The sequence below is a fragment of the Delphinus delphis genome, chromosome 5, assembly GCF_949987515.2.
Source record: "Delphinus delphis chromosome 5, mDelDel1.2, whole genome shotgun sequence".
Taxonomy (NCBI): domain Eukaryota; kingdom Metazoa; phylum Chordata; class Mammalia; order Artiodactyla; family Delphinidae; genus Delphinus; species Delphinus delphis.
The window spans coordinates 112,420,089-112,443,397 of record NC_082687.1 but is presented as its reverse complement, the minus strand read 5'-3'; the positions used below and the strand labels follow the sequence as shown (position 1 = coordinate 112,443,397).

Genomic DNA, 23,309 nt, shown 5'->3' with positions numbered 1-23,309 from the left:
CTGGGGAAGCATACGCAGGGAGAGAGAGAGAGAGAGAGCGAGCATTGGTTGCCAGGACCGGAGGATAAATTTGTTTTCTCAGAAACTGTGAGAAACCTGAAAGTGTGCCTAGGCGGGAGAGAGAGCCAGTAGAGAGCATAACTGGTGAAAACAGTAAGGGCTAGCGTGCATGTGGATATGAATAATTTGGGAGGTAGGAAGAGGACAAGCATTTGTGATGGTTAATTTTATGCGTCAAATTGACTGGGCCCTGGATGGTCAAGCGTTGTTCTGAGTGTGTCTCTGAGAGCATTTCGGGATGAGATTAACAATTGACTTGGTAGGCTGAGGAAAGCCAGTTGCCCTTTCCAGCGTGGGTGGGTGGGACTTATCCAATCAGTTGAAAGCCTGACTAGAACACAAAGGCTGACCCTCCCTTGAGTAAGAGGGACCTTCTTCTGCTTGACTGCCTTGAGTTGGGGCATGGATCTCTTCCTGCCTTCAAACTCGGACTGAGACATTGCCTCTTAGATCTGGAGCCTGCTGGCTCTTGGACCGAAGCTATACCATCCTGGATCTCAGCTTGCTGACTGCAGATCCTGAGACTGCTTGGCCTCTAAAATCACATGGGCCAATTCCTTATCATAAGTGTCTATTCATGCATACATCCTACTGTTTCTGTTTCTCTGTAGAACCCTGACCAATACAGCACTGAAGTAATTAATGCCCATTGACAACTAATTTCTTATAAAACAGAGTCAAGGTCATCGGCTGAGTATGAAGCATGTGAGGAAGTCGGTTTTGGGAGAGATTTTGCAGAAGGATAGAAGTGAGGATGGTACTGAACAGGGCTTATTTCCTTATAAGTAAGGTAACAAGGTATTTCTCTAGAAGAAACTTAAATTTTAATTAATGATTTGTGAAATTATTGGTTCCGTATGTGTCTGCTGCAAGATTATAAACTCAAGGGGTAGGGACTATGTATTTCAAAGATGGAGCATGGTTTGCTATTGGAGCCATCTGCTTGGGTTCTTATCCTAGCTTTGCTGTTTTTCAACTGCACGATCTTGAATGAATTACCCAAGTTTTTTGTCCCTCAATTTCCTCATCTATGTATACTTCATAGGATTTGGTAGAAATTAAAGAAGTTTCAAGGGCACTTTCAATGGCGACTGGCAATGGTAAAAAGTCATGATCATCTTGGCCTCAATCTACCCTAAGTACTTAGCAAAATGTCTGGAATAGAGTAGGTCTTGAGTGCGTGAGTGAGTGAATGGAAGAAGACTGTTATTCTGTGGCTCAGCCCCTGTGTTGTTGCTGCTCTAGTCTACATTCTTCCCTGCAGGCAGGGGAAGATGGTCAGAACTATATTTTTTGGAATCCCTTTCCAGTGGCGTTATGTGATACATTCTGCCAACGATAAGTGTCTGCCTGATGTTTGAAAGGGAAAGAAAAGGAAACAAATTATTTGTCAAGGGGCAGCTGGGGAGTGTGCCTGGACTTTGGCAGAAGACAGAGGAGGGTTTTGTGCACTCATGTCCGGGCAAGCACACACTTCTTGCTGCAAAGAGCCCAACCCATCAGTGGCTGCTTGGAGTTCTGATTTCTGATTTCTGCACTTAAGAAGTTTCTTCAAAGTAGCATCGGCTTCCTTGCCTTCACTCTTCTGACTCTTCCAACATTTGTGTAAGCATCTAATTCCCTGCATTAAATCCTTCCCTACTTAAAATACCTAGTGGGCTTTGTTTTTTTGGACTAAACCCAATTGTGGGTGGAGTTGTGTCCTCCAAAAACTCATATGTTGAAGCACTAACCTTCATTTTGTCAAAATGTGACTGTAGTTGGAAACAGAGCCTTTAAAGAGGTGATTAGTTTAAAATGAGGCCAGTTGGGTGGGCCTGATGGAATCTGACTGGTCCTAATAAGAAGATATTTGGACGTACAAAGAGACACAGGGATGCACACACACAGAAGAAAGTGAGGGCATAGGGAGAAGACGGTCTTGTGCAAGCCAAAGAGAAAGAGAAAGGCCTCAGAAGAATCCAATCTGCTGACACCTTGATCTCAGATCTCTGGCCTCCAGAACTGTGAGAAAATTCATTTCTGCTGTTTAAGCCATCTAGTATGTAGTGTTTTGTTATGGCAGTCCTAGGAAACTAACATACCAATCTAAAGGCTAACAGCATTGTTGGAACTACAGACTCTCCAAATTGTTCCTCTGACTTTTTGGGGTGAGAGAGTGGGTGGCCGGGGGAGGTGTTTCTCTAAGGTATCAAATATTTGTGAGTCACTTGGAAAATACACACAAGGTCCACCTCATCCAGAAGTTGCTGCTAGACTAGTGTCACGTAAACCCTATATCGTGGCCTGGAGGAGGGCTGAGTTCTGATCAACGCCCAAGAAAAACTGGCAGGATGTGGATTTCACGCTGACATTGTAATTCAATTGTTTCTGCACAACCGCAAAGGCAGCTGTTGTGTTCAGATCCACCTCCAGTCCAGCCCGGGGCCCTGCCAGCACTTCTCTTTGCAGCAGCTAAGCTGGACGTAGGGGAGTTTGGGTGGCTTTATCTAATTCGCTAGTTTCGAAAGTGGAAAAGAAAGAAAACCCGAGCTAGAGTATGTGTGGGAAGTTTGAAAAAGGACTGGAGACCAGAACTGTGCGCTAAGAGCCTGATGAGAAGAAGAGGTCCTGAAGAATCCTTCCCCAGAAGGGGAAGTGAATCAAAGGGCTTAATTGACAAGCACGTTCTGCGAGTCCCTGAGAGGAAGCAGCTAACTTTATTTTCTAACCTAGAGGGCTAACACCTTCAATACCAATCCAGAGGCTCACTCCTCCCCAAAGAAGTGGAAGGTCACAAATACGGGTCCGTACCTAATGGCCTCCAAGGACACATAGGCCACCGCGGCACTTCTGGATTAAAGGGGGTGACAAATGGGGCAGGACTTGCTGCCCTTCCCTGGGTCTGGTAAGGCCAGAGGGTTCTGAGGCAAGTACAGTCAGCCCTCCTTATTCGAAGTTCTGCATTCTTGGATTCAACCAATCGTGGATCAGTTTTTCACCTATTGAATCCCTGGATGCAGAACACGCGGATTTGGAGGGCTGACTCTACTACACAATTTTATACAAGGGACTTGAGCATCCACGGGTTTTGGTTTCCGCAGGGGGTCTGGAAGCAGCTGTGGATAATGAGGGATGACTGTATTATCCTCTTATTTTACTGATAAGGGAATTGTGTGCCTGTGGGTAAACTTTCACAAAGTCACATAAGTATCAACATAGCTGGATTGATTCCAGTCCAGTCTTTTCCAAGATCATCTGTTTAACCCTTGTGTCATATTGCCTCACTGAAATATTTCAAGGATATATTAACCGAGCATTTCTAGTGATTGAAGATATCTGTTGAAGTACTGCAAATACCACTGTCAAGTATCTCTGGCTACCATACATAACAGCTCTACCCAAAATATATTTATGTGTATCGTTTACTCCATACCTTGGAGCTAATCCAAAGCAAGGGAGTACTTCTTTTTTTCCCCAGGAGTATAACCGAAAAAGAATATTTTAACTTGTGTGCAGGAGTTGGGTGGGAATGTTTTTCTTAAGGTCTTTAAAAGATTTTCTTAAATGTTCTATTCTTAGAGTGAGAAAAAGTTGTATTACATATTTACATAGGTGATTCATTCCAAGATTGTAATTCTAGCTTTAATCAGATCAGAAACAGAAAGCATACCTTAACTGAAGGAAGGACAGTGTAGTTTTTAAGCAGGGAGTGGTGACTGAAGACAGACTTGTTCAAACAGCTTTTTTTTTTTATAACATAATGAAAACAAGCAGACCATCTTTATGAATTAAGAAAAACTTGTAGTGATTTTGGTTCTCATTAAATATTTGTTTAGCTTCCCTTTATCTGTTTTATTCATGTGCTTGTCTACTTGCCCACACCCAGACCTTCCGTGATGACATAAATGACACAGGCATCTCAAGTTCAAGTTTGTTTCGATGTGCCTGTCTTTAATTTGCAACTCTTTATGAGACGTGCATAATCTTCCCTCAGTCTGGAGGGCTCCCCCCAACTTCACATCTTAAATATATTTCTGTAAAAGGTCATATGAATCACTGTTCCTTTTTTTTACTGGGGTTTGCACACCACATAATTAAACACGGGAAGACACTGAACATTCTCTGATGCTTTACTCTCCTTAATTCAAACTCAAGGCAATGGAAGCTCAGAGTTCCTGTCAATAGAAAGCACAGCACGTGAAACAAATGGGAGGAACAGGGATGGTCACACAGACACTCCCACTCTGGAAAAAAAAATTTTTTGACTCTCTTTTCTTTGAAATATTTCAAGCATAACTGGTACTTTAATTTTGGAAGGTCTTGTAAATCATCCAGGCAGATAAGCCAGATCCAGTGAGTTTCCTATCTCATACTAGATAAGATTTAAATAAAACTTAATTTTTAAACCGTGTCTTTCTGTTCTGTTTTTGCAGTAAAAAATGCTATAGCAGCACTAAAGGGAGTTTTCAAAAAGCAAAACCCAAAATAGTCTCCAAACAAAACTGATTCCAGTTTTGCATATTCCTGCCCTGTCTTCATTTCTATTAACGGATCCATTTCATTTCTAATTCTCAGTCAATGAGAGAGAAATAAAACCCCAGAGCTAAACACTGCTCCCAAAGGCAGAAGGTGTTTCCTGAGAGCCATGACCTTACAGGAGAGAAGTGAATCCGGGGTCCTTCTCTGTGCTGCCCACCCCTGGATCCCCTCTCCTCATGTCCTCCAAGCCCACAAGTTCCTACTTCTCATTTACTAGTGATCCCAAAACGAAATCTTTGTTTTTCTCCCTTTGCATAACGATCGCAATGAAAGTTCTTTGAGGGCAGGGATACAATCTTTCTGTTTCTCCCAGTGCTTAAACAGTGTTGGGCATAGAGCATATTCAGTTACCAAATAAAGAGAACAAAGGCAAGCTGCTTTTCTTTTGGCTTCACGTCTATTTCATCTCTTTAATAACGTCTCACCTCCTGAAATCACAGGTGAGTTCTAAAGAAGAACAAATCACTGTTGCCACACTTGACACTTGTACATTTTATTTAATTAAATCAGCCATTGTACACATTGCAGCTATGTATTGTTAGGGTTGTATTTTTTTCCATTAACTAATACATGCCCTCATAGATATATTCAATTAGTGTTATCACCATGGGAACAAGATGCTGATTCATCAACTGAAAATTCACTTCTTCTCACATTATTCAAGTTTTCTGATTACACAGCAAAAATCAAAATCAAAAAAAGGTGATTAACCATTATGTTGTTACACAGACATCATCTGCACTGCAAATAACACAACAGAAATGCTTTTCTTGAGCTCCAGTGAAGGTGTAGAGAAGGAGGCCATGGTATGTCCAAAATGTTTCACTGTTGGCCTCCTTCGTTTTGGCGGCCAAAGATGCTTGCTTTCCTATCCAGCTGCCAAACGTGCTAGCATTCAAGGCTTAGGAGATCTGGCTTGTGGGAAACCTCCCTCCCAGGAAATCTTCTCTCTTGGCAAAATTACTTGAAATGATGAAATGCCATTGTTTGTCATCTTTGTTTTTGACATTCAGAACAATGAGTCATTTTTGCACAACAGGAAAAGACCAGATAGGATTCGAAAATGTTTAATCCCTGGAGGATAGACTCTGGTTTTCAAAATTTTTTAATTTCATCTTCATTGAATATACTTTTCTTTAACAAATAACTGATTCAAAATGTATACCGTTTATATGAATATATTTGTGAATATATATATATATGTTAAAATGCTACACAGCTTCCACCACTAGAGGAATAAGGAATAGGACATGGAAATCACTCAGATGATTAAAGTCCCTTCTTTGAAACAAACAAACAGGAAAGTGCACAAATGCACTTCAGGGTTTCCAAGGGAGTTTGGATTTCAAATAAATAAACCCAAAATTTTAACCCAAACCAAAATTTTCAGGATTTCTCAATCTCGTCTGCAAGCTAAAAAACAGACCTAGCTGAAAAGTGAAAAGTGCTTGCTCAGGGTAAAAAGAATGAAAACCATCAATGTGATTAGAAGATGGGTTTGAACTGTGGTTTGATTCTTAAATGCTACATGCAGGTATTAGAGAAGATATAAACCTGGAAGAAAAAAATGAAAGAAACCACTCCAACACGGTGAAGGAGTTTAACCGTTTGTGTAGGGGGCAAATCTTGTTTCCAATGAATTATCTACAGTGCAGTGGCCAGGAGAAAGTACCACCAATAAGACAGCGTGGTTTGCTAAAGCAGCAATGAAAACTGGAAAACTACAGTAGTTATAGCTTTTTAAAATACCCTGCCAACATGTCCCAAATCTAAAGGACCTGAAGATGCTAGACAGCTGCAGGATGCCACTGCTGGCAACTGAATACCTCACCGCTTCACCTCGTTGCCACTTCTCCCTTCCTCCCCTCCCTCAGTGGCTGCTGGAGAGTCATGAATCACAGCTGGCCAGCACCAGCAATAAGTGCTTAGTTAGGACAGTTCTTCAAGGTTATGAACCCATCTTTCACTAGGAGCCAGGGCTACTCTGGAAGTTCTAAGGACATGGTAGGTCTGAAGTGCTTCTTTTGCAGGAGAACTGTATTACGTTCGATTGTGTTAGCAATATCTTAGTGAACCATTGTTCAGCAATTCCTAGAGGCCTTTTATTCCGTGATGCCCAGTGTAGTTACGACAGGCAGTGGTTTTAATATGTTGTTCGTCTGAGCATTTTAGCTATATATATTGTACACGGGTATCTCTTTGAAGGATTCCTAGGTATCGTCATTTGAAGAGGTCTGCAGGTGAAGTTCTTCTGTTCAATGGATTTTCATGGAGCTTGTGCAGAAGCCAAGAAGAATAATGGAGGTGGCCAGGTCCCAGGTGAGCACAGACACAACAAAGGAGTGGATACAGCATCCAGGATGAAGGATGCTATCTTTGGTCACAAATTAGCTTACAGTTAAAGAGGATGGGGAAAAACTCAAAAATGCAGCGTATATGCTAAGGGTGGAAATCCCATTCATCAAGCCAGTTAGTTCACTCCTCTAATGAAACGGGAAGTTGCATATCGAGTGAATGTGTGGTTTCTGGTGTGAGAATTGGACAGCCTCTCATTTGGCCTCTTGCTTCAAGTCCTCCTTGCAGAAATGCCGAAGGAGTCGCTTGAGGTCATGCTGGAGGTCGTCCTGGTCTAGTGCTTCTGGGACATCCTCCAGGTGCTCCAGGTAAATGCGTTTTCCATGCTGGTCCTTCACCACAGCCCTCTTCTGGGTTCTAGCTTTACTCATTGTTGTCCTGGAGGAAAACAGACAAGAGAACATTATATTCTTTCTTCACTGCTAAAAGGCAGCCACTACCTTTGGTATAAGAGTACCCATGATACGAAAGTACTGCTTATTGTCTTAACCTCTAGATATTTCTACACTGGGCTATTAGTAGGACAAGTACAGCCATCTTTTCCCTTCTTCCTTTTAAACATGGTTCTCCTATCTGAAATGACTCATGAGATTTTTAAAAAGTATTTTGGAACAAGGAGTTTTTTTTTAAGCCTTTAGGAAATATTTCAAATAAATGAAACCGTGCTTTCATATGATTCCCTCAAAAAGTAATTAACCACACAATCATTCATGTTTTGATTAGGAAAGAACGTGGCTCCTCCTGAAATAGTGATTCCATACGTAATGTTTGACAGGCTAAGAAACACAGTTTTTGATTTAATTTATTTAAAATACCTTAGCTGCCAGCTTAATCCTTAGAGTACTACCCAGCTCAAACTTCCCGAAAATGTCCTAAGAGAACTTTTCCATGGGATATAGGTCTTTAAAAACTGGAATAATATTCTATCAGCATAAAGGCAGGTGACTACCAGCAAGAGTTGCAGGTTGGCCCAGGCCTCTGAAGCTTCATCCGGAGACAGTGGGGAAGGGAGAGGGAAAGGAAAAAACCCACCGAGAGACACATCCTTCCTCTGTCTTCCCAGCACGCAAGTACTGGCCCACTTTATACCTCCTACAGCTACTCAACAGTGTACTGATTTCTTGGCCCGTCATCAGACTGGCCATTACTTGAGAAATGCGGCTCTGACGTACTATTACGTCGGTACTATTATTTTCCTGCATCCTTTCTTGAAAATGATTATACTGTGATTTGTTCCCTCTCAGTTCTTCTCCCTCTCTACTTGTTTATGTATTTACTTTTGGTTCCATTGGACTTTCGTGGCTGCGCGCAGGCTCTTCTCTAGTTGTGCCGAGCGGGGGCTACTCTTCGTTGTGGAGCATGGGCTCTAGGCGCGCGGGCTTCAGTAGCTGTGGCGCACGGGCTTAGTTGCTCCGCGGCATGTGGGATCTTCCCGGACCAAGGATCAAACTTGTGTCCCCTGCATTGGCAGGCGGATTCTTAACCACTGCGCCACCAGGGAAGTCCCTTCCTCTCTACTGGTAAATATAATTCTTCATTCCGCAAATATGTGGTGAACGTGCCTTATGGGCCAGGTACTATTATTATAATAACAAGTAAGGAAACTGGATCTCAGAGAATTTAAGCAGTGCTCCAAATAAAAAATAATCCAGTTACTACGCAGCGGGGCCAAAAGTCAAAGATTCCAGAGCGTGAATCTGTCACCACGACGCCATGCAGCCTTGCTTTACAGCACCATCAGAAGGATCAGTTTTCATAGCTTTACCCAGCATTTTCCTTATAGATTCCTAGTGTCCAGAAGCTGGGGGCTCTGCCCATGGGCTGCCCTTAGCATTACTCTACCTTCCAACACCTCTATGCATTTCTTAAGATCACCTTGACTTTTAAAAAATGGCTGACTTCAGCCAGAACTCTTCTGGCTTTCCTTTGGACATCTTGTCTCCTACCTTCTTTCGTGTTTTCTTACCTCCCCTTTCCTTTGATTCTACATGAATTATTTTGTATCTGAAAGCAAACTTAAATTTGTTCCTTTTGATAAAAAGGTCAAATTTGGTTCCAGTGGTTGAAATCAGATTATGATTTCTAACTATTCAGCATCCACATATATTTTTTTCTCCCCAAAGGCAAATATCTGACTATCGCTGCCAAGAGCTAGTAAAAACCTCTATGGCATTAGTGTCGGGGGATAAGCTTCTATCATAGGACATTCCCTGGTGTTTTGAGCTCACACATGTAGACGAATATATTTATGAATACGCATATGTATGCGACTCAAGCAGTGGGTATGATCAAATGTCTTCAGCAACATATAAGATAAAGTGTTGCAGATCACGAATAGACTTCCATGACTAAGCAGCTGTGGAACTGGATTGAGATGTCTATATCCCTAGCTTCGCAACTCACCAGCTGTCATGGCGAATTTTGGATTAATTGATCTCTAAATCTATTCCCATGTGAAGATCTCATGATGCTAGGGTGTCTGTGGTTTATGTGGTTCCATATGAATGATGGAGTAAAAGACTTAAAAAGTTCAGAGTATAAGAAGCACTTTATCCTTAATTCATATATAGCATTTTTAAAGTTCTGTGAGCAATTACTCGCTTTTATATTCCTAGCTGGGGCTGTTTTTCACATGTGGTTGGAGGGTGGAATCGTGACAGAACCTTTAATTTCACTGTTCTAATTATTATGCTCTACAGGCTAAACATAGCTTTGTAGAGTACTATAAATGACAATCTTTCTCTTCTTTTTAATGAAGTGAAAAGCACAACAGTAACTTCAATTTCCATTGTGTCTTTTCACTGCAAAGCTGAGAACATTCTGTCAATCCTCACAGTGCTGCTAGAGGCCCAGAGAGAGGTGAGGGTATAGACCAAGGCAACAGTGCCGAAGTTTACACATCAAATAGGGGATGGGGGTGGACTGGAAAGCCTCATAGCTGGTCCCTGTTCATATGCACAAATATGAGCTGCTTACTGCTTTTAGGATACTTTCTTAACTTATTAAAGCCCCTGGTTTCAGCCTCGCTAGGTGCATTGAGGTTCAAACCTCATGTTATTTGCCACTCACGCTCATGTTATGTGCCACTCACATGCAGAGTCATGAAGCAGCTTGTTTAAAACAAAAACAAACAAAAACACCATGTGCCCTTCAAAGGAATGATTACCAAGAGCTGAAGGCACCTGGTCACAAGATTAGTTTGTGAGCAATTGATTAGATTCCTCTTACTGTGCTGGGCAATGGAATATCCCAGCTGCTTGGCCTCAGCGAAATTGATGACTTGCTGAAACCCAGGGGGCGACTGTGTAAACAGTTGTCTGACTATCATCATGCCTTAGTATTACATTTAAAGCATCAAGAGGACACTTCAGGAATGACACAGCGACACATGTACCACTTGACAAAAGTCTTACAATGCAGGGAGAGTCTGCAGTTTCCAAGGGGTTTTAAGGTAGATGCAGGGGCTCTATTTTTCTTTTCTTAAAATTGGAAAACTTTTTAAAGGTGTTAGTTGGCAAAGCATCACCCCATGCTAACCCAAACCTTCTAAGTATTGATCCATCCTCCTTCAGGATTTCATTCTCTACTAAACTGGGGGAGTGGACTTTCATGTGGCTACCTGTGTAACTCAGAGCCTGAAGTGAGAAAAAAAAGAAAAGAAGACAAAACCCATCATAAACCATAGACTGTAACATAACCTATTATTCTGCTTAACGAATAGTATAAAAAAACATGCTTGAAAGGATAAAGAAAAACAGTTCTTAGGGGCAGATCTAATTATTGAGTTTTATTTAGCAAGTCTGTTAAATTTCTCCCATTTGTGAGGGAGATTTGTTCTATTGATAATTATTTTACGATTCTTGCAAACTATACTGGTTGACTTCTACTTTCGTGCTTGCCTTACCCGCATCCTTTCTGCAGTGAAGACTCTAATAACAAATACAATGAATAATGACCAGAGGCAAAAACACGCAACGGACAAATAAGGCCCAAAGTGTATAATCAGATAATACATCTTTTGATTGTCCAAGGCCACCAGTTGTCAAAATGTGAAGAACTAAAAGTATTTAAAATAAGGTATGCTCTTAATATCCCAATGCATTCATATATAATCTCAATGCACATTGTGGGTATGAAAGAGGACATACATGTAACATTTAACTTCAAAATGTTTCAATAGCAAAGAATGTCTCAAAGATGTTTGCACATGCCCGCCATCCCTTAGCTGAAACCTTTGGCGCCAGATGTGTTTTAGATTTCAGATTTTTTTTCCTTTTGGATTTTAGAAAGGTAATATGATGTATATACTGTATATTCTAATAGCTCAGATAGGATAGGGACAGCATCCTGTAATCAAAGCCATTGATATATCAATAGCAAAACATGAACATTCACTCTTGTAGAATAAAAAAGACTGCCAAGTCATTACAGCCCCATGTCAGTTCACATTAAGTTTTATTGCCAAATTAGCTTGCTACTAACCTATAAAACTTGTTTTGGTTTTCAGAATGTTGGGATTTTTTTTTTTTTAAGATATGGAAATTTATTTCAGATGATCTTCACCAGCACCATAAGTTCCATTCCCTGGATCAAAATTCTTATACCAACATTTTGATATCTTCAGTGTTCCAAATCCAGAATTCAAAATAGAAAATTGTGACATTTTATTCAAATTGGCTGCTCATTTATTGAAAAGACCTAGAATGTGTAGTTTTTTGTTTGTTTTTTTTTTGTTTTTTTTTGGTTTAGAATGTGTAGTTTGAAAAACATTCTAGACAATAAGCAGCAGCCTGAAACCCTCTTTTAACTGGTGATATAGAAACAAAATATTCAATATTATATAAAATAAGCCAATTGATTTTTAATTGCCAAATGCTAATATAAGGTTATCAATTATGGCATTTGTAGCATTACCAATCTATTAGTTGTGGGGTTTTTTATTAATTTTTATTGGAGTACGGTCGCTTTACAATGTTGTATTAGCCTCCACTGCACAACAAAATGAATCAGCGTATACACGTACAGATATCCCCTCCCTTTTGTTTGTTTGTTTGTTTGTTTTTTTTTGCGGTACGCGGGCCTCTCAATTCTGTGGCCTCTCCCGTTGCGGAGCACAGGCTCCGGACGCGCAGGCTCAACGGTCATGGCTCACGGGCCCAACCGCTCCGCGGCATGTGGGATCTTCCCGGACCGGGGCACGAACCCGTGTCCCCTGCATCGGCAGGCGGACTCTCAACCACTACGCCACCAGGGAAGCCCTATCCCCTCCCTTTTGGACTTCCCTCCCATTTAAGTTACCACAGTGCACTAGGTGAGCTCCAGAATGTTGGGATTTTTGAATTGTAATAAGTGTTTGTGGATGTCACTGTGGACCTGTTTCCTAATTATTGAAAATCAGAACTTAACTAATAAAAGATACCCGAATTTTCTTTAATGCCTATCGTTGGAAATATCTGAGAATATTAGCTAGCAAAGATAATGTACAATACCTATTTCTTTCCCTTACTAATTGGGAGTGCAAGTCACTTCTGGGACTTTTAGGCAAGATGTACAATCATGTCCCGACTTCAGAGATTCTGATTCTCATTGAGCTGAAGCGAATCCTGGTCATATGGATTTTTTTTTTTTTTTTTTGCGGTATGCGGGCCTCTCACTGTTGTGGCCTCTCCCGTTGCGGAGCACAGGCTCCGGACGCGCAGGCTCAGCGGCCATGGCTCATGGGCCTAGCCGCTCCGCGGCATGTGGGATCCTTCTGGACCGGGGCACGAACCCGCGTCCCCTGCATCGGCAGGCGGACTCTCAACCACTGTGCCACCAGGGAAGCCCCATATGGATTTTTTAAAGCTTTTAAGGTGGCACAAATGAACACAATAAGTTGAGTAAAATATTATTTCACTGTATACATTATTCAAACAGGAATTCTACTCTCTTGAATTATTCTGCATCCTTCCATGAATACATGTATGGAATGACACAATGATAAATGATTTTCTTCTCAAACACAAAGCACACATAAAATGCCCCCCCCCCCCACACACACAGACAAAGTGATGATGCTTTATACCTCTTCAAAGTCATCTTTGGCTGAAGGAAGATCAGTGGCTAAACTAGAATCCCCCAGATGCTTCTCCATCCTCTCTCCATGTACCACAGTTGTTTTAACAACTTTGCTGACTCTACGGCCTTCCACTGGTTCAGCCTGAAATTGTGAGGTACTGGACAAAATGCTGGGCTCAGACAAAGTTACCTGATGAATGAAGGACATACAACATACAGTTTCTGACTGCCAAAATGTAACGATGATGAATTTTTCTATGTTAAAAAACACATTACAACGGTATATCCTGAAAACAGCATTTTGTCAACAAGAAGCAGTTAGAAGAAAACTCTAGAATCAATTGGTAATATCGATATTATGACTATATGTACACAGTACCAAATCAACCACTTAATTAGTCACTTGAACGAAAATTGGTCAGGAAGCTTCATGACTGAGAAATTGACTGCTCAGTGCAGTGCAGACATAGCACCCTGTGGATGAGCTCTCTTTTCCCATGTGCAAATGCTTTGTTTTGACATTATGGAGACAAAATTAACCTCCAAAGGAGGAACCGTCAGAGCTATGAGAAACTGAAAATGTAGACTTTTAGAGAACCTCATGTGTATAATAATTACATTTTGAGGATGTGAATGAACGCGAGATGGTGAGAATCTCCCGAATGACATGTCAAAGAGAGTAAATATGTTTCTGAAAGAGGGAAGTAAAACAGAAAGAAATAAAACTATAAATCAAGTGAGTTTCTGGATCCTGATTTCAGTGACTCGGAAAAGCAGAAGTTTGGAAATCAAATATTTCTCTAAGGTGCCCTACAGAAGGCTGCTGCTGCCTACTGGGCAAAGCACCACAGTGCATTTGCATCCCTACTGCTTGCCAGCCGATGGGATTGCTGTCTTTTAAAATTTGACTTTTGGATTTCTGCTGCAGTCAACTGAATTAAAGACAAAGTAGAAATAGAAAGGACCAAAGACAATGAGTATAATGGTTACAAATCTCACTGATGGTTACCTAAAAATTCCACAAAATCACGAAGAAAAAAAATGAATGTGTAACTAAACGAAGACTGCCTTATAAAGGGGAGAAGTGAGGCCAATAGGAATAAGCAATCTCGTCCATCTCTTGTGAGCTGTATCTTACACCTCTCCATAAAATCAGTTCTGGAGAATCAGATGGTCTCACCTCCGACTGTTCAGTGTCACTCTTTAACACAATGCGCTTTATGACTTTGGAATAGCCATCCCCTTCCTCAATGTTGATGGGATCCTGTGGTGTTCCCTGCATCGTAATCTCTTCTTTCTCTGTGCCATCAGAGGAGACGTACCGCCTAATGATTTTCCTAGTAACCTGGAAGATATTTTATTCACGTATCTTGTTTTTGAGTGACAGTGCCAGGGTACTGATACATTTTAGACAGGAGGCTTGAAATTAACCATGGTGAGATACTTAAGATAATACCTTCTTTACCACAGTGTGTCCCTGCTCATCGATGTATTCTTCTTCTGTGACTGTTTCCGGGGGTATGTCAGGCATATCATCTCCCTACACATTTGAAAGAAAAGGGTCACTTCCATGTTTGGCATCAATGCTGAGGAACTACTCCCAAGTGCTTACAATGCCAGGAACGTTAGAAAATTAAAGGGGCTTTGAGAAGCATTGCTGAGATGCCAAATCCTGTTAAGTAGTATGTTTAAAAGAAAGAAAAAAAAAACGTGGGTAATAACATGCTAGAGAACCTGACCAAAGTCAGCTCAAACTTAAACAAACAAGCAAACAAACAAAAACAGACAAGCCAGAGGTGAGGTGGGTGGAACTGAAGAGGCTAAATCTTGCTCTCTTGGAGGTAGGGGGTGAATGTCATTACCGCTGCATTTCTTCACAAACAGAACTTAGGAGAGTTACGGGATCTGCTTTCTGAAGGCCATGCACTACCTAAGGAGCATGCCAAGCCCTCCGTTCTAGGTCGGTCACTCTCGAAGGGTTACGGGGACAGAACTGTCCCAGACGTGCAGTAATTTAACAGCTGGTACCTGAATAATCACTCGTCGGCGGACAACCCTGGTAGTTAGCATCGCTTCCTCATCTGAGCTGGCCTCCAGCTCACCTAATTCCTCTGTTAGCTCCTGGTGGAAGCATGGAAGCACTTTTTTTTTTATCATGCTAAGGAATGTCCTCACTACTCGTTTCTGCTTTAGCTCACACCGGTTTCCGAAAGCTTTATTCATGGTGATTTTGGTGGAAAAGCCAGCAGGAGTGAAAACAGTGCATGCTGGGCTCAAACTTCAGTGAGAATATAGCTTTTTGTTCTTTGAATGAAAAAAACAAATTCTGGATTCTGAAAGCTGTCTGAGCACCCATCTGTCAAAATCCATCAGAAGAAACAAGCAGCTTGCCCACTCCTGGTGAATAACCAAATGTAAGCATAGACCCTAGGCAGCACGATAAATACTTGTGAGCCATTGCCTCTTGGGCTTAGGCTTAGAATGATCCAACCAAAGGTATAGAAGTGTCTTAATTCTTGTAGCAGAACTTTCTGCAGGAAGTCAAAGTTTCCTGTAGTTATTATCTGGCCAGTAGTACATTTATTTCCCTACTGGCAAGACAGAGGAAGGCAGACGGGCTACGAATAGTATTAGACTCATTTTGCAGAGAAGTTGAGGTGCAGAGGCCAATCCAATTTTATGGGTCTGGCCCAAAGCCAAAGCCGGAGCTAAGAACATAACTTTAGATTAAAACGTATGTCTTGGGAGCTATATATCGAATCACTCTTTCCTAATGGAATGCTATTAAAAAAAAGAAAAGAAAACTCAACTAAATTTTGTCAACATAGTTTAAAATACCGCTTATATTTCTATATTCTTTCCTGCTAAAGGAAAACATGTAAATTTTAAACCAAATTATTCTTTAAATACACTTAGGAATCTGCTGCCTAGAAATATGGTCAGCAAGAAAAGTGATTGAAATTGGACCCTCAAGTCAGGGTCACGAGAGGATAAGGGTCAAAATAGGAAGCTTAAGAACTGGAAATTCATCAAGAATAAGTAGAACAGGCCCATATAAATAATGTGGAATACAGGACAACTTGTCAAAATTTATTTACATACACAGAACAGATTAAATATATGAATTACCCAGATAACTGTCTCAAGCCTACGCTTCAATTAGCCTATAGATTCTTAGACTAAAATTGGCAACTTTTAAGTCCAGACAGCATCTACCAAACATTTTTACTAGGATTCATTTAAGCCAAAAACTTGGAGATGAATAATTCTATACAAAGGCAAACTTGGAATAAAAATCCATTCATGGGATGAATTCATTATTTAAGATAACTGCCAAAATTTCGAGCAGTTCTCATCTGCCTGGACCTCCGCTAATTTTAAACTATGATTTTAGATAAATCCTGCTAGCAGATATCACACTCATAGTGAACAAAAACAAATGTAGATGTTAAGCCCAAAGATATGTCATATCACTTTCTCCCCCAGAGTTTTAGCTATTTTATAAAACATTCTTTCTTAAAAGATGTATATTCATGCTTTAAAAATACTTCGACATATGTTCTTGAATCCAAAAAGGAAAAATATATCTAATTTAATCCTCTACAGAGTTACTGGAATGCAGATTCTTCTCCCTCTCCTGGCCTCCCTGGGATTCATTCTGATTCAGGAGTCCTAAGTGGGGAGGGATCAAGCCCTCCAGTTAAAGCTGAGGGATATGAACCATTCAGACCAGTTTTGAGAATAAATGGTTTAAATGAGTTTCTCCACCTCTCTTCACAACATCAAAGCTCACTTAAAGACAAAGGAAAGACTGATGCATATTCATGCTGCTATCGATTTTCTGACATTTAGAACCAGCCATCAATTTAGGCATAATGTCCTTTTCATGAGTCATTCTTAAAATAAATATAAGGAGATTTCGCTTGGAAATAATCCTTCCTCTAATGAGAAAAATTTGTTTTGGGAGTAAACCCCACTCAATATCCACAGTTTGTGTGCTCATCACCTGACAGCACGGACCTAATGAACAAGAGTGCAGTTTCTAGCAATTTCCCATGGCAGGCTGACTTACTTACCTGAGGCTCGGTTAATTCCCCTCACTAGTCTTCTTTATGCCCAAGATTACTAATTTTGAAAAGCTACATCTGGTATATTGTTTCACTCCAGGGTTCATTTCTCTTAGCAAAAGGGTTTCCATCTATAAAATTAGGGCTGATGGTCAAGTAGCTAGAAATGGAACCATGTATCATCTTTTTCTAGATTCACGGGTTCTCAGATTTTAAAAGGGATTGAGGGCTTCCCTTGGCCCAAGATAATTAATTTGGCAAACCTTTCTGTGAAAACATAAGCCATCAGAGAAATGGAAACTGGGAGAAGGTTTGTAGCTTTGTTACATGTGGGCAAGGAAATAGAGGAGGAGATTTTACCTTCTGAAAAGCAGCATCTTCATCGAGCCTTTCAAAGGCCTGTGGCTGGTCATCGGCTGACTCCACTATCACGAGGCTGGTTTTTCGAGGCGAACTCTCTTCCCTACGTTCTGGGGGCTCTTCGGGTTCTTGCACAATGGGAGAGTCTCCCCGCTCACTTGATGTCGGGGTCTGGAGATATGGCCTCTCCTCCTCAGTAGGGGTGATTTCCTCAGGTGTCTTGGTGGGAGAGCCAGATGCTGCCATAGCCTTTTGAGTCTCTGACACTTCTGTCCCTGGGGTTGTCACACTGAAACAGAAAAGCCCAATTATACCATGAGAGCATATGCATTTCCACCCCTGCTGATGCAAGGGATTTGGAAGGAAAGATGGAACTTGTCTTCACAGTCCGTGAAAGTCTAAAGAGGTTTTGTAAATTTGGCTAAGAAATGAAATGTGAATAAAAATTATATGTAAAATACAGAATACAGTTACAGCTCATTGATCTAGCATTGATTGCGAAAAATGTATTCTAAAATAATAAAAGTTATCCTCAAATGTATTACCATTTCCTAATCTCTACAAAGTAGAGATAATTAATAATGAGAGATATTAATAAATAATAATTTCATCTTTCCTTTGATAACTCAAGGTAATACTGATGATTTGAGGAGGTATATATAGCAAAGATCTATAGACAATAAGGCTTTTGAAGCAAGGATCAAAATTTGGCAAAATTTCAAAAAAGCAATATATAAACCCCATGTTAATATAGTTACCATAATCATAAACATAGGGAGATTCTTATTATCCATCCAGAAAGCTGCGTTACTTGATAGGAAGATCTGTTGGCATTGAAACTTTTTCTACTGATATAGTTTGGAGATAAGCACTGTAATCTTTACAATACTCCTAAAAGAAAAAAATTATCTGCTTGTTCTGCTCCTTCCTTCTAATTTTCTGTCACTCCATAGATATTAAATGCCCAAAGTGCCTTTCTGATAGCCCCTCTTTGCTTCCCATCTTTTTCTCTTTCCTTCTCTCTTTTCCTGACCTATTCTTTATGCTCTCCCCTACAATCTAAAGGTAGATGGGTGAGGGGGCAGTGCTCCGTGGAAGAAAAGCTCATTTCAATACCCCTTTCGCCCTTTTCTCAAGTTCCAGTGACTCCAGCACAAAGCTCACTCAAGGACAAAGGAGATGCTGTGTTACAGCCTCCTGACACGCTATTCTCACATTTCAGGGCTGGGACATGCTTGCCTTTCTCATGATCTGGTTGCTTTTTCTAGACAAGAAGTGTCATTTATACAACTCCTTTTTGCCTTTGCTTCCAGAAAGCCCAGAACTTGAGTTCTAAGCTGACTGTGCTCTGCAGCTTCCTTTAGGCAGAAGCGCTCTAGAAGACTTCTCTTTATTCCTACCCCAACCCCTGACGGCCTTTCATTCTGTGTGAGTAATCTGTGTTGCATTTCTATTTTTATTGCTAGCCACCTCACAGCTTTGTTGAAATACACAAGGGCTGCTTCACCTACAGTGTCACTGTTCACCTTCTGAACCAGCCAGGGTGTGACAGGCACATATACAGAGAAGTGAGGTGCAGCAAACATACGAGTAATAACTGTGGTCTACAGTTTCAACAATGGTTTCACAGGCATATCCGTGACCTTTGAGCCTGTCAGATGAATAAGGTGGATATTATTATCACAATTTATAGACGTGGAAACTGAGACTCAAAGGGCTTAGGCCTTTGCCCAAGGTCATGGAACTGGAAGTCGGCTCAAGCAGGCTTGTGCCACACAACATCGTCACAGTCATGTCTCAAGTATTTTGCTTTTTTTCCTGTAGTTCTGAAAACTATTTGAAAACGCTTTACGCTTGTATACGCTTGGCACCCTCTGCATATTGGCTTGTGTCTTTGGAAAGACCCCGCATAGGCTTTCTTTTGGAACTCACAAGTATTCCTGCTGTTCGAGGGCTGACTCTTCAGGCAGGTCTTGCATTTTCCCTGAGAAATCCTGTTGAACTTGTTCCTTGTGAGTCTGGGGAAGGAGCTCTGTTGCTGAGCCGTCGCCCTCAGTTTTGGAGATGCTATCCTGAAAAGTGGAGTAACCGACAGAAATGTCTTCCTCCGAGACGATGGGAGGGTGATCATAGGACTCGTCCTCCTTAGAAGCAGTTTGCTCCTGCTTCTGCTTGTGCTGGGCGGTGCAGAGCTCCTCTTGAAGTACTGAGAACCCTACAGGGGAGAACGATTCAAATTAAGTATTTAATTGAAGCTAAACTATATTAAGTGGGTATTTATTAAGCGACTACTACATGCCATGTCTGTGATCAGTCATGGTTACAAAGCTGAAAGAGGCACTGTGCCTGCCTTCAAGATGCTGACCATCTAGGGAAGCTCAGGCAAGTAAGAGATAATTAAATGCAGAGTGACTGGGCCACAGGTGCCGGCCAATGAATGCCGAGCATCCAACTCAGGGTTAAAGAATCAGGAAAAGAAATGCAGAGGGTATGGCATCTTAAGGAGGCCTAAAGATAGGCAGGTATCAACTGCGACAGTTGAGGCATAAATCTACATGGTAAGAAGAGCATTAATAATAATAATAAATAGCTAACACATTCTGAATATTTACTATGTGTCAGGCACCATTCTAGGTGCTTTACAAGTAGTAACTTGTATTAAACAACACTCTGAGGTTAGTACTCTTTTGATGAAGGGTCTATTAGGCCAAGCTAAGGAATTTCATATAGCAAGGGCAATAAGGAGTCACTGAAAAACTTTCGGTAGAGGTGTGATTGACCTTCATCTATCTAGTTATTCACTCAGTAGATATATATTGAGTATCAACACTGTAGTAGGTGCTGTTAGATGCTGGATACGTAGCAGTGAACAAGACAGAAGAGGCTTCTGGCCTGACTGAACTTGCATTTCTGCAGATTCCTATTTCTGAAACCAGGGTAAAGGTACAAAGAAAAGAGGGCCAGTTTTTTAGATAGATTTGTCGGAAGAGGCTCCTCTTAGGAGCTGATACTTGAGCAGAGGCCTGAATAAAGTGAGAGAAAAAGGTACCGGGTGATCTTAGGGAAGAAAACTACAGAATGCAGGCAAGAGGAAGCACCAGAGCCTGGAAGCCTGAGAAGGTGTAGGGTGGCCAGGGCACAGCCCAGAGGCCAGGTGTCTGGGACTTGGGAAAGAGGGAGAGAGATGGGAGATGGGCCGAGCTATGAGGCTCTTGCTGAACAGTAATACATGCCATCATGTAAACCTATGGAAAGTAAGCTGCAGAAAGACACTGAGGAAGACTGTCCTATAAAATAAGAAAAAAAAAAAAAAAAACAAGAAGAGAGGTTATCATGGAAAGTGAGTGAAGAAAATGTCTTAAGAAGAAGGGATTAACTTTCTGTGTCAAATGTTAAGAAGAGGTAAAGGAAGATGAAGACTGAGAATGGCGTCAGTGCATTTGGCGATGAGGAAACAATTGGTTAATTTTGCAAGATTCTTTTCTGTTGCGTGGTGATGACAAAACCTGACTTGTGTGGATTCTAGAGACAGTTCTAGAGAGAAGGGAAGAGAGAAAGTAGAGAGTAGTGACAGAAAAGTTAGACTATTCTTTTGAAGAGATTTCCCATGAAATGGATGGAGAAACAGAACAGTCATACAGGGGAGCATATAGGGTGAAAGGAGTTATTTGCTTTGCTTTGTTTTTAAAGCTGGGATCTATCAAAGCACGTTTCAGTGCTGTTCACAATGTTCTAGTTGTAGGAGCCAGAGTGGGTGATTGCAGAAGTGAAGTCAATAGCTGGTAAAAGGGGATGAGATCTAGTACAAAAGAAGAGATGATGGCTTTAGCAAAGGAAGGCCATTTCATACAGCAGGGAAGGTAGAGTATAAGCACTGAGATGCACTTAGGTTGAGAGACTTTGCGGTGAAAGAATATGGACATTTGCTTACAGGTATTCCTATTTTTTCTAAGGAATATGAAGTATGGTCATCAGGTTGGAATAAATAAAAAGAAGAGTAATGTTGGAGGCTTGAAAGAAGAGAAAGTGTAAAAATAGCAATGAGAGAGAGAGAAGGAGAAAGAATGGGAGTGAGTGAGCATGGAAGTGAATGAGGGTGGATTTGAGAAACTTTTAATACTGAAAAGGGGGTAGGACCAATGACTAGAGGTCCAGTGGGTTTGCAGAATTATTGTGTAGAAGTAAAAGAGGATGTAAGTATAATGCTTCAAGTTAGGACCTGGAAGTAGTACAGTCACTGATAATGATTTAGTTTGGGTTGTGGGCACAGAAATGGGTCACTAAGGTAGAGTAAAAGACACAAGTATCAGAAGTACCACCAAGGGGCTGAGGAAAGGGCACTGGACGGGTCATCCATGTTGATGGCTGTTATGGACTGAATGTTTGGGTCCCCTTCAAATTCATATGTTGAAACCCTAGTCCCAACGTGATGGTATTCAGAGGTGGTAACCCTGCAAGGTAATTAGGTCATGAGGGTGGAGCCCTCATGAATGGGACTGGCACCCTTATAAGAAGAGGTCAGAGGGCTAGCTATTTCTCTGTCCCCTACGTAAGGACAGAGCAAGGAGACAGCCGTGTACAATCTAGAGTAGGGCCCTCACCAGAACCCAGCCATGCTATCACCCTGATCTCGAATTTCCAGTTTTCAGAACTGTGAGAAACAAATTTCTGTTGTTTAAGCTACCCAGTTCATGGTATTTTGTTACAGCAGCCCACGCTGACTGAGACAATGATGAAATAACAAAGAACGAGAGGGATGGGGGCACCTAAAATGGGCAGGGAAGTCTCAGGAGAAGAACGTACCAGCAAAGGCCATGGTTGACGCTCTGAAAAAAGGAAGACAGTGGGTCCAGTTGCCTGAATTGACCATACATCACAGACACTCATACACATACACAAATTGTCTGACCTTCACTATGATCCAGTGTGATGGTCTGTTCAATCTCTGCATAGCTATGACTGATGCGCTCCTGGAGAGGCTCTGTGCTGGTCTCCATGAGATGAACAATATCCATTCGGTTGATCTTGGTGAGACATTCAATGAGACTGGTATCTGGGATATTAGAGAAAAACTATTTATTACACCTAAGGGCTACTCTTTTAAAAATCTCTTTCATTTAGTTGCCTTACTGAATTTTTTTGGTGATATATTGTAAGCATAGGAAAAATTTACTACAATTTTGATGTTTGTACAAGAAACAACCAAAGCCCAATTAAGGGTCTTTGTAAACGTAAGCAAACAAACAAGGGCTACATACGAAATGGGTGACGGAGCATATGCGCATAAGCCCTAAAGGCGGAGTTGCTAGATTACACAGAGGACACCCTGTCAAATGTGAAGTTTAGATAAAAGACAAATTGTTTTAGTAAAAGTATATCCCCAATACTGCTTATACTAGAAAAGTATCTGTTGACTATCTGAAATTTAAATTTAACTGGGTGCTCTCAATTTTTATTTGCTAAATCTGGCAATCCTACCTAGAATAATGGTAAGAGAAGGAAAGATAAATGTGGGCTAGATGTAAATAAGGGAGGTCTCTAGGTAGGTCTTCAAAGAGGCATTAAACAAAGTGGCAAACTTAGACCAGCTGAGGGATAAGCAGTAGTTATGTTCTGTATCACTTCCCATTTTATTTGATGTGGTCAGAATATCATATATAAATCATTATGTAGAATATCTACTTGACATTTCCCCCGATTTTATTTATTTATTTATTTTAATTAAAAAAATTTTTTTTTCGGTACGCGGGCCTCTCACTGTTGTGGCCTCTCCTGCTGCAGAGCACAGGCTCCGGACGCGCAGGCTCAGCGGCCATGGCTCACGGGCCCAGCCGCTCCGTGGCATGTGGGATCTTCCCGGACCAGGGCACGAACCCGTGTCCCCTGCAG

At 41.2% G+C, this 23,309-nt stretch overlaps 1 protein-coding gene across 2 annotated transcripts in view; it reads right to left on the bottom strand.

Moving 5' to 3' along the window:
• Positions 1-5,743: 5,743 nt before the first annotated feature.
• ANK2 (ankyrin 2) overlaps positions 5,744-23,309 on the bottom strand; it is a 242,204-nt gene continuing 224,638 nt past the window's right edge. For both annotated transcript variants that reach the window (XM_060012911.1, XM_060012912.1), the window contains 9 exons: positions 22,330-22,473; positions 19,353-19,635; positions 17,421-17,709; positions 15,022-15,114; positions 14,450-14,533; positions 14,174-14,338; positions 13,001-13,183; positions 10,480-10,571; positions 5,744-7,314 (listed from right to left, as the gene is read on the bottom strand). In XM_060012911.1, the coding sequence (XP_059868894.1) occupies positions 7,131-7,314; positions 10,480-10,571; positions 13,001-13,183; positions 14,174-14,338; positions 14,450-14,533; positions 15,022-15,114; positions 17,421-17,709; positions 19,353-19,635; positions 22,330-22,473 (1,517 nt within the window). In that variant the 3' untranslated portion in view covers positions 5,744-7,130. The remainder of the gene's footprint in view (positions 7,315-10,479; positions 10,572-13,000; positions 13,184-14,173; positions 14,339-14,449; positions 14,534-15,021; positions 15,115-17,420; positions 17,710-19,352; positions 19,636-22,329; positions 22,474-23,309) is intronic.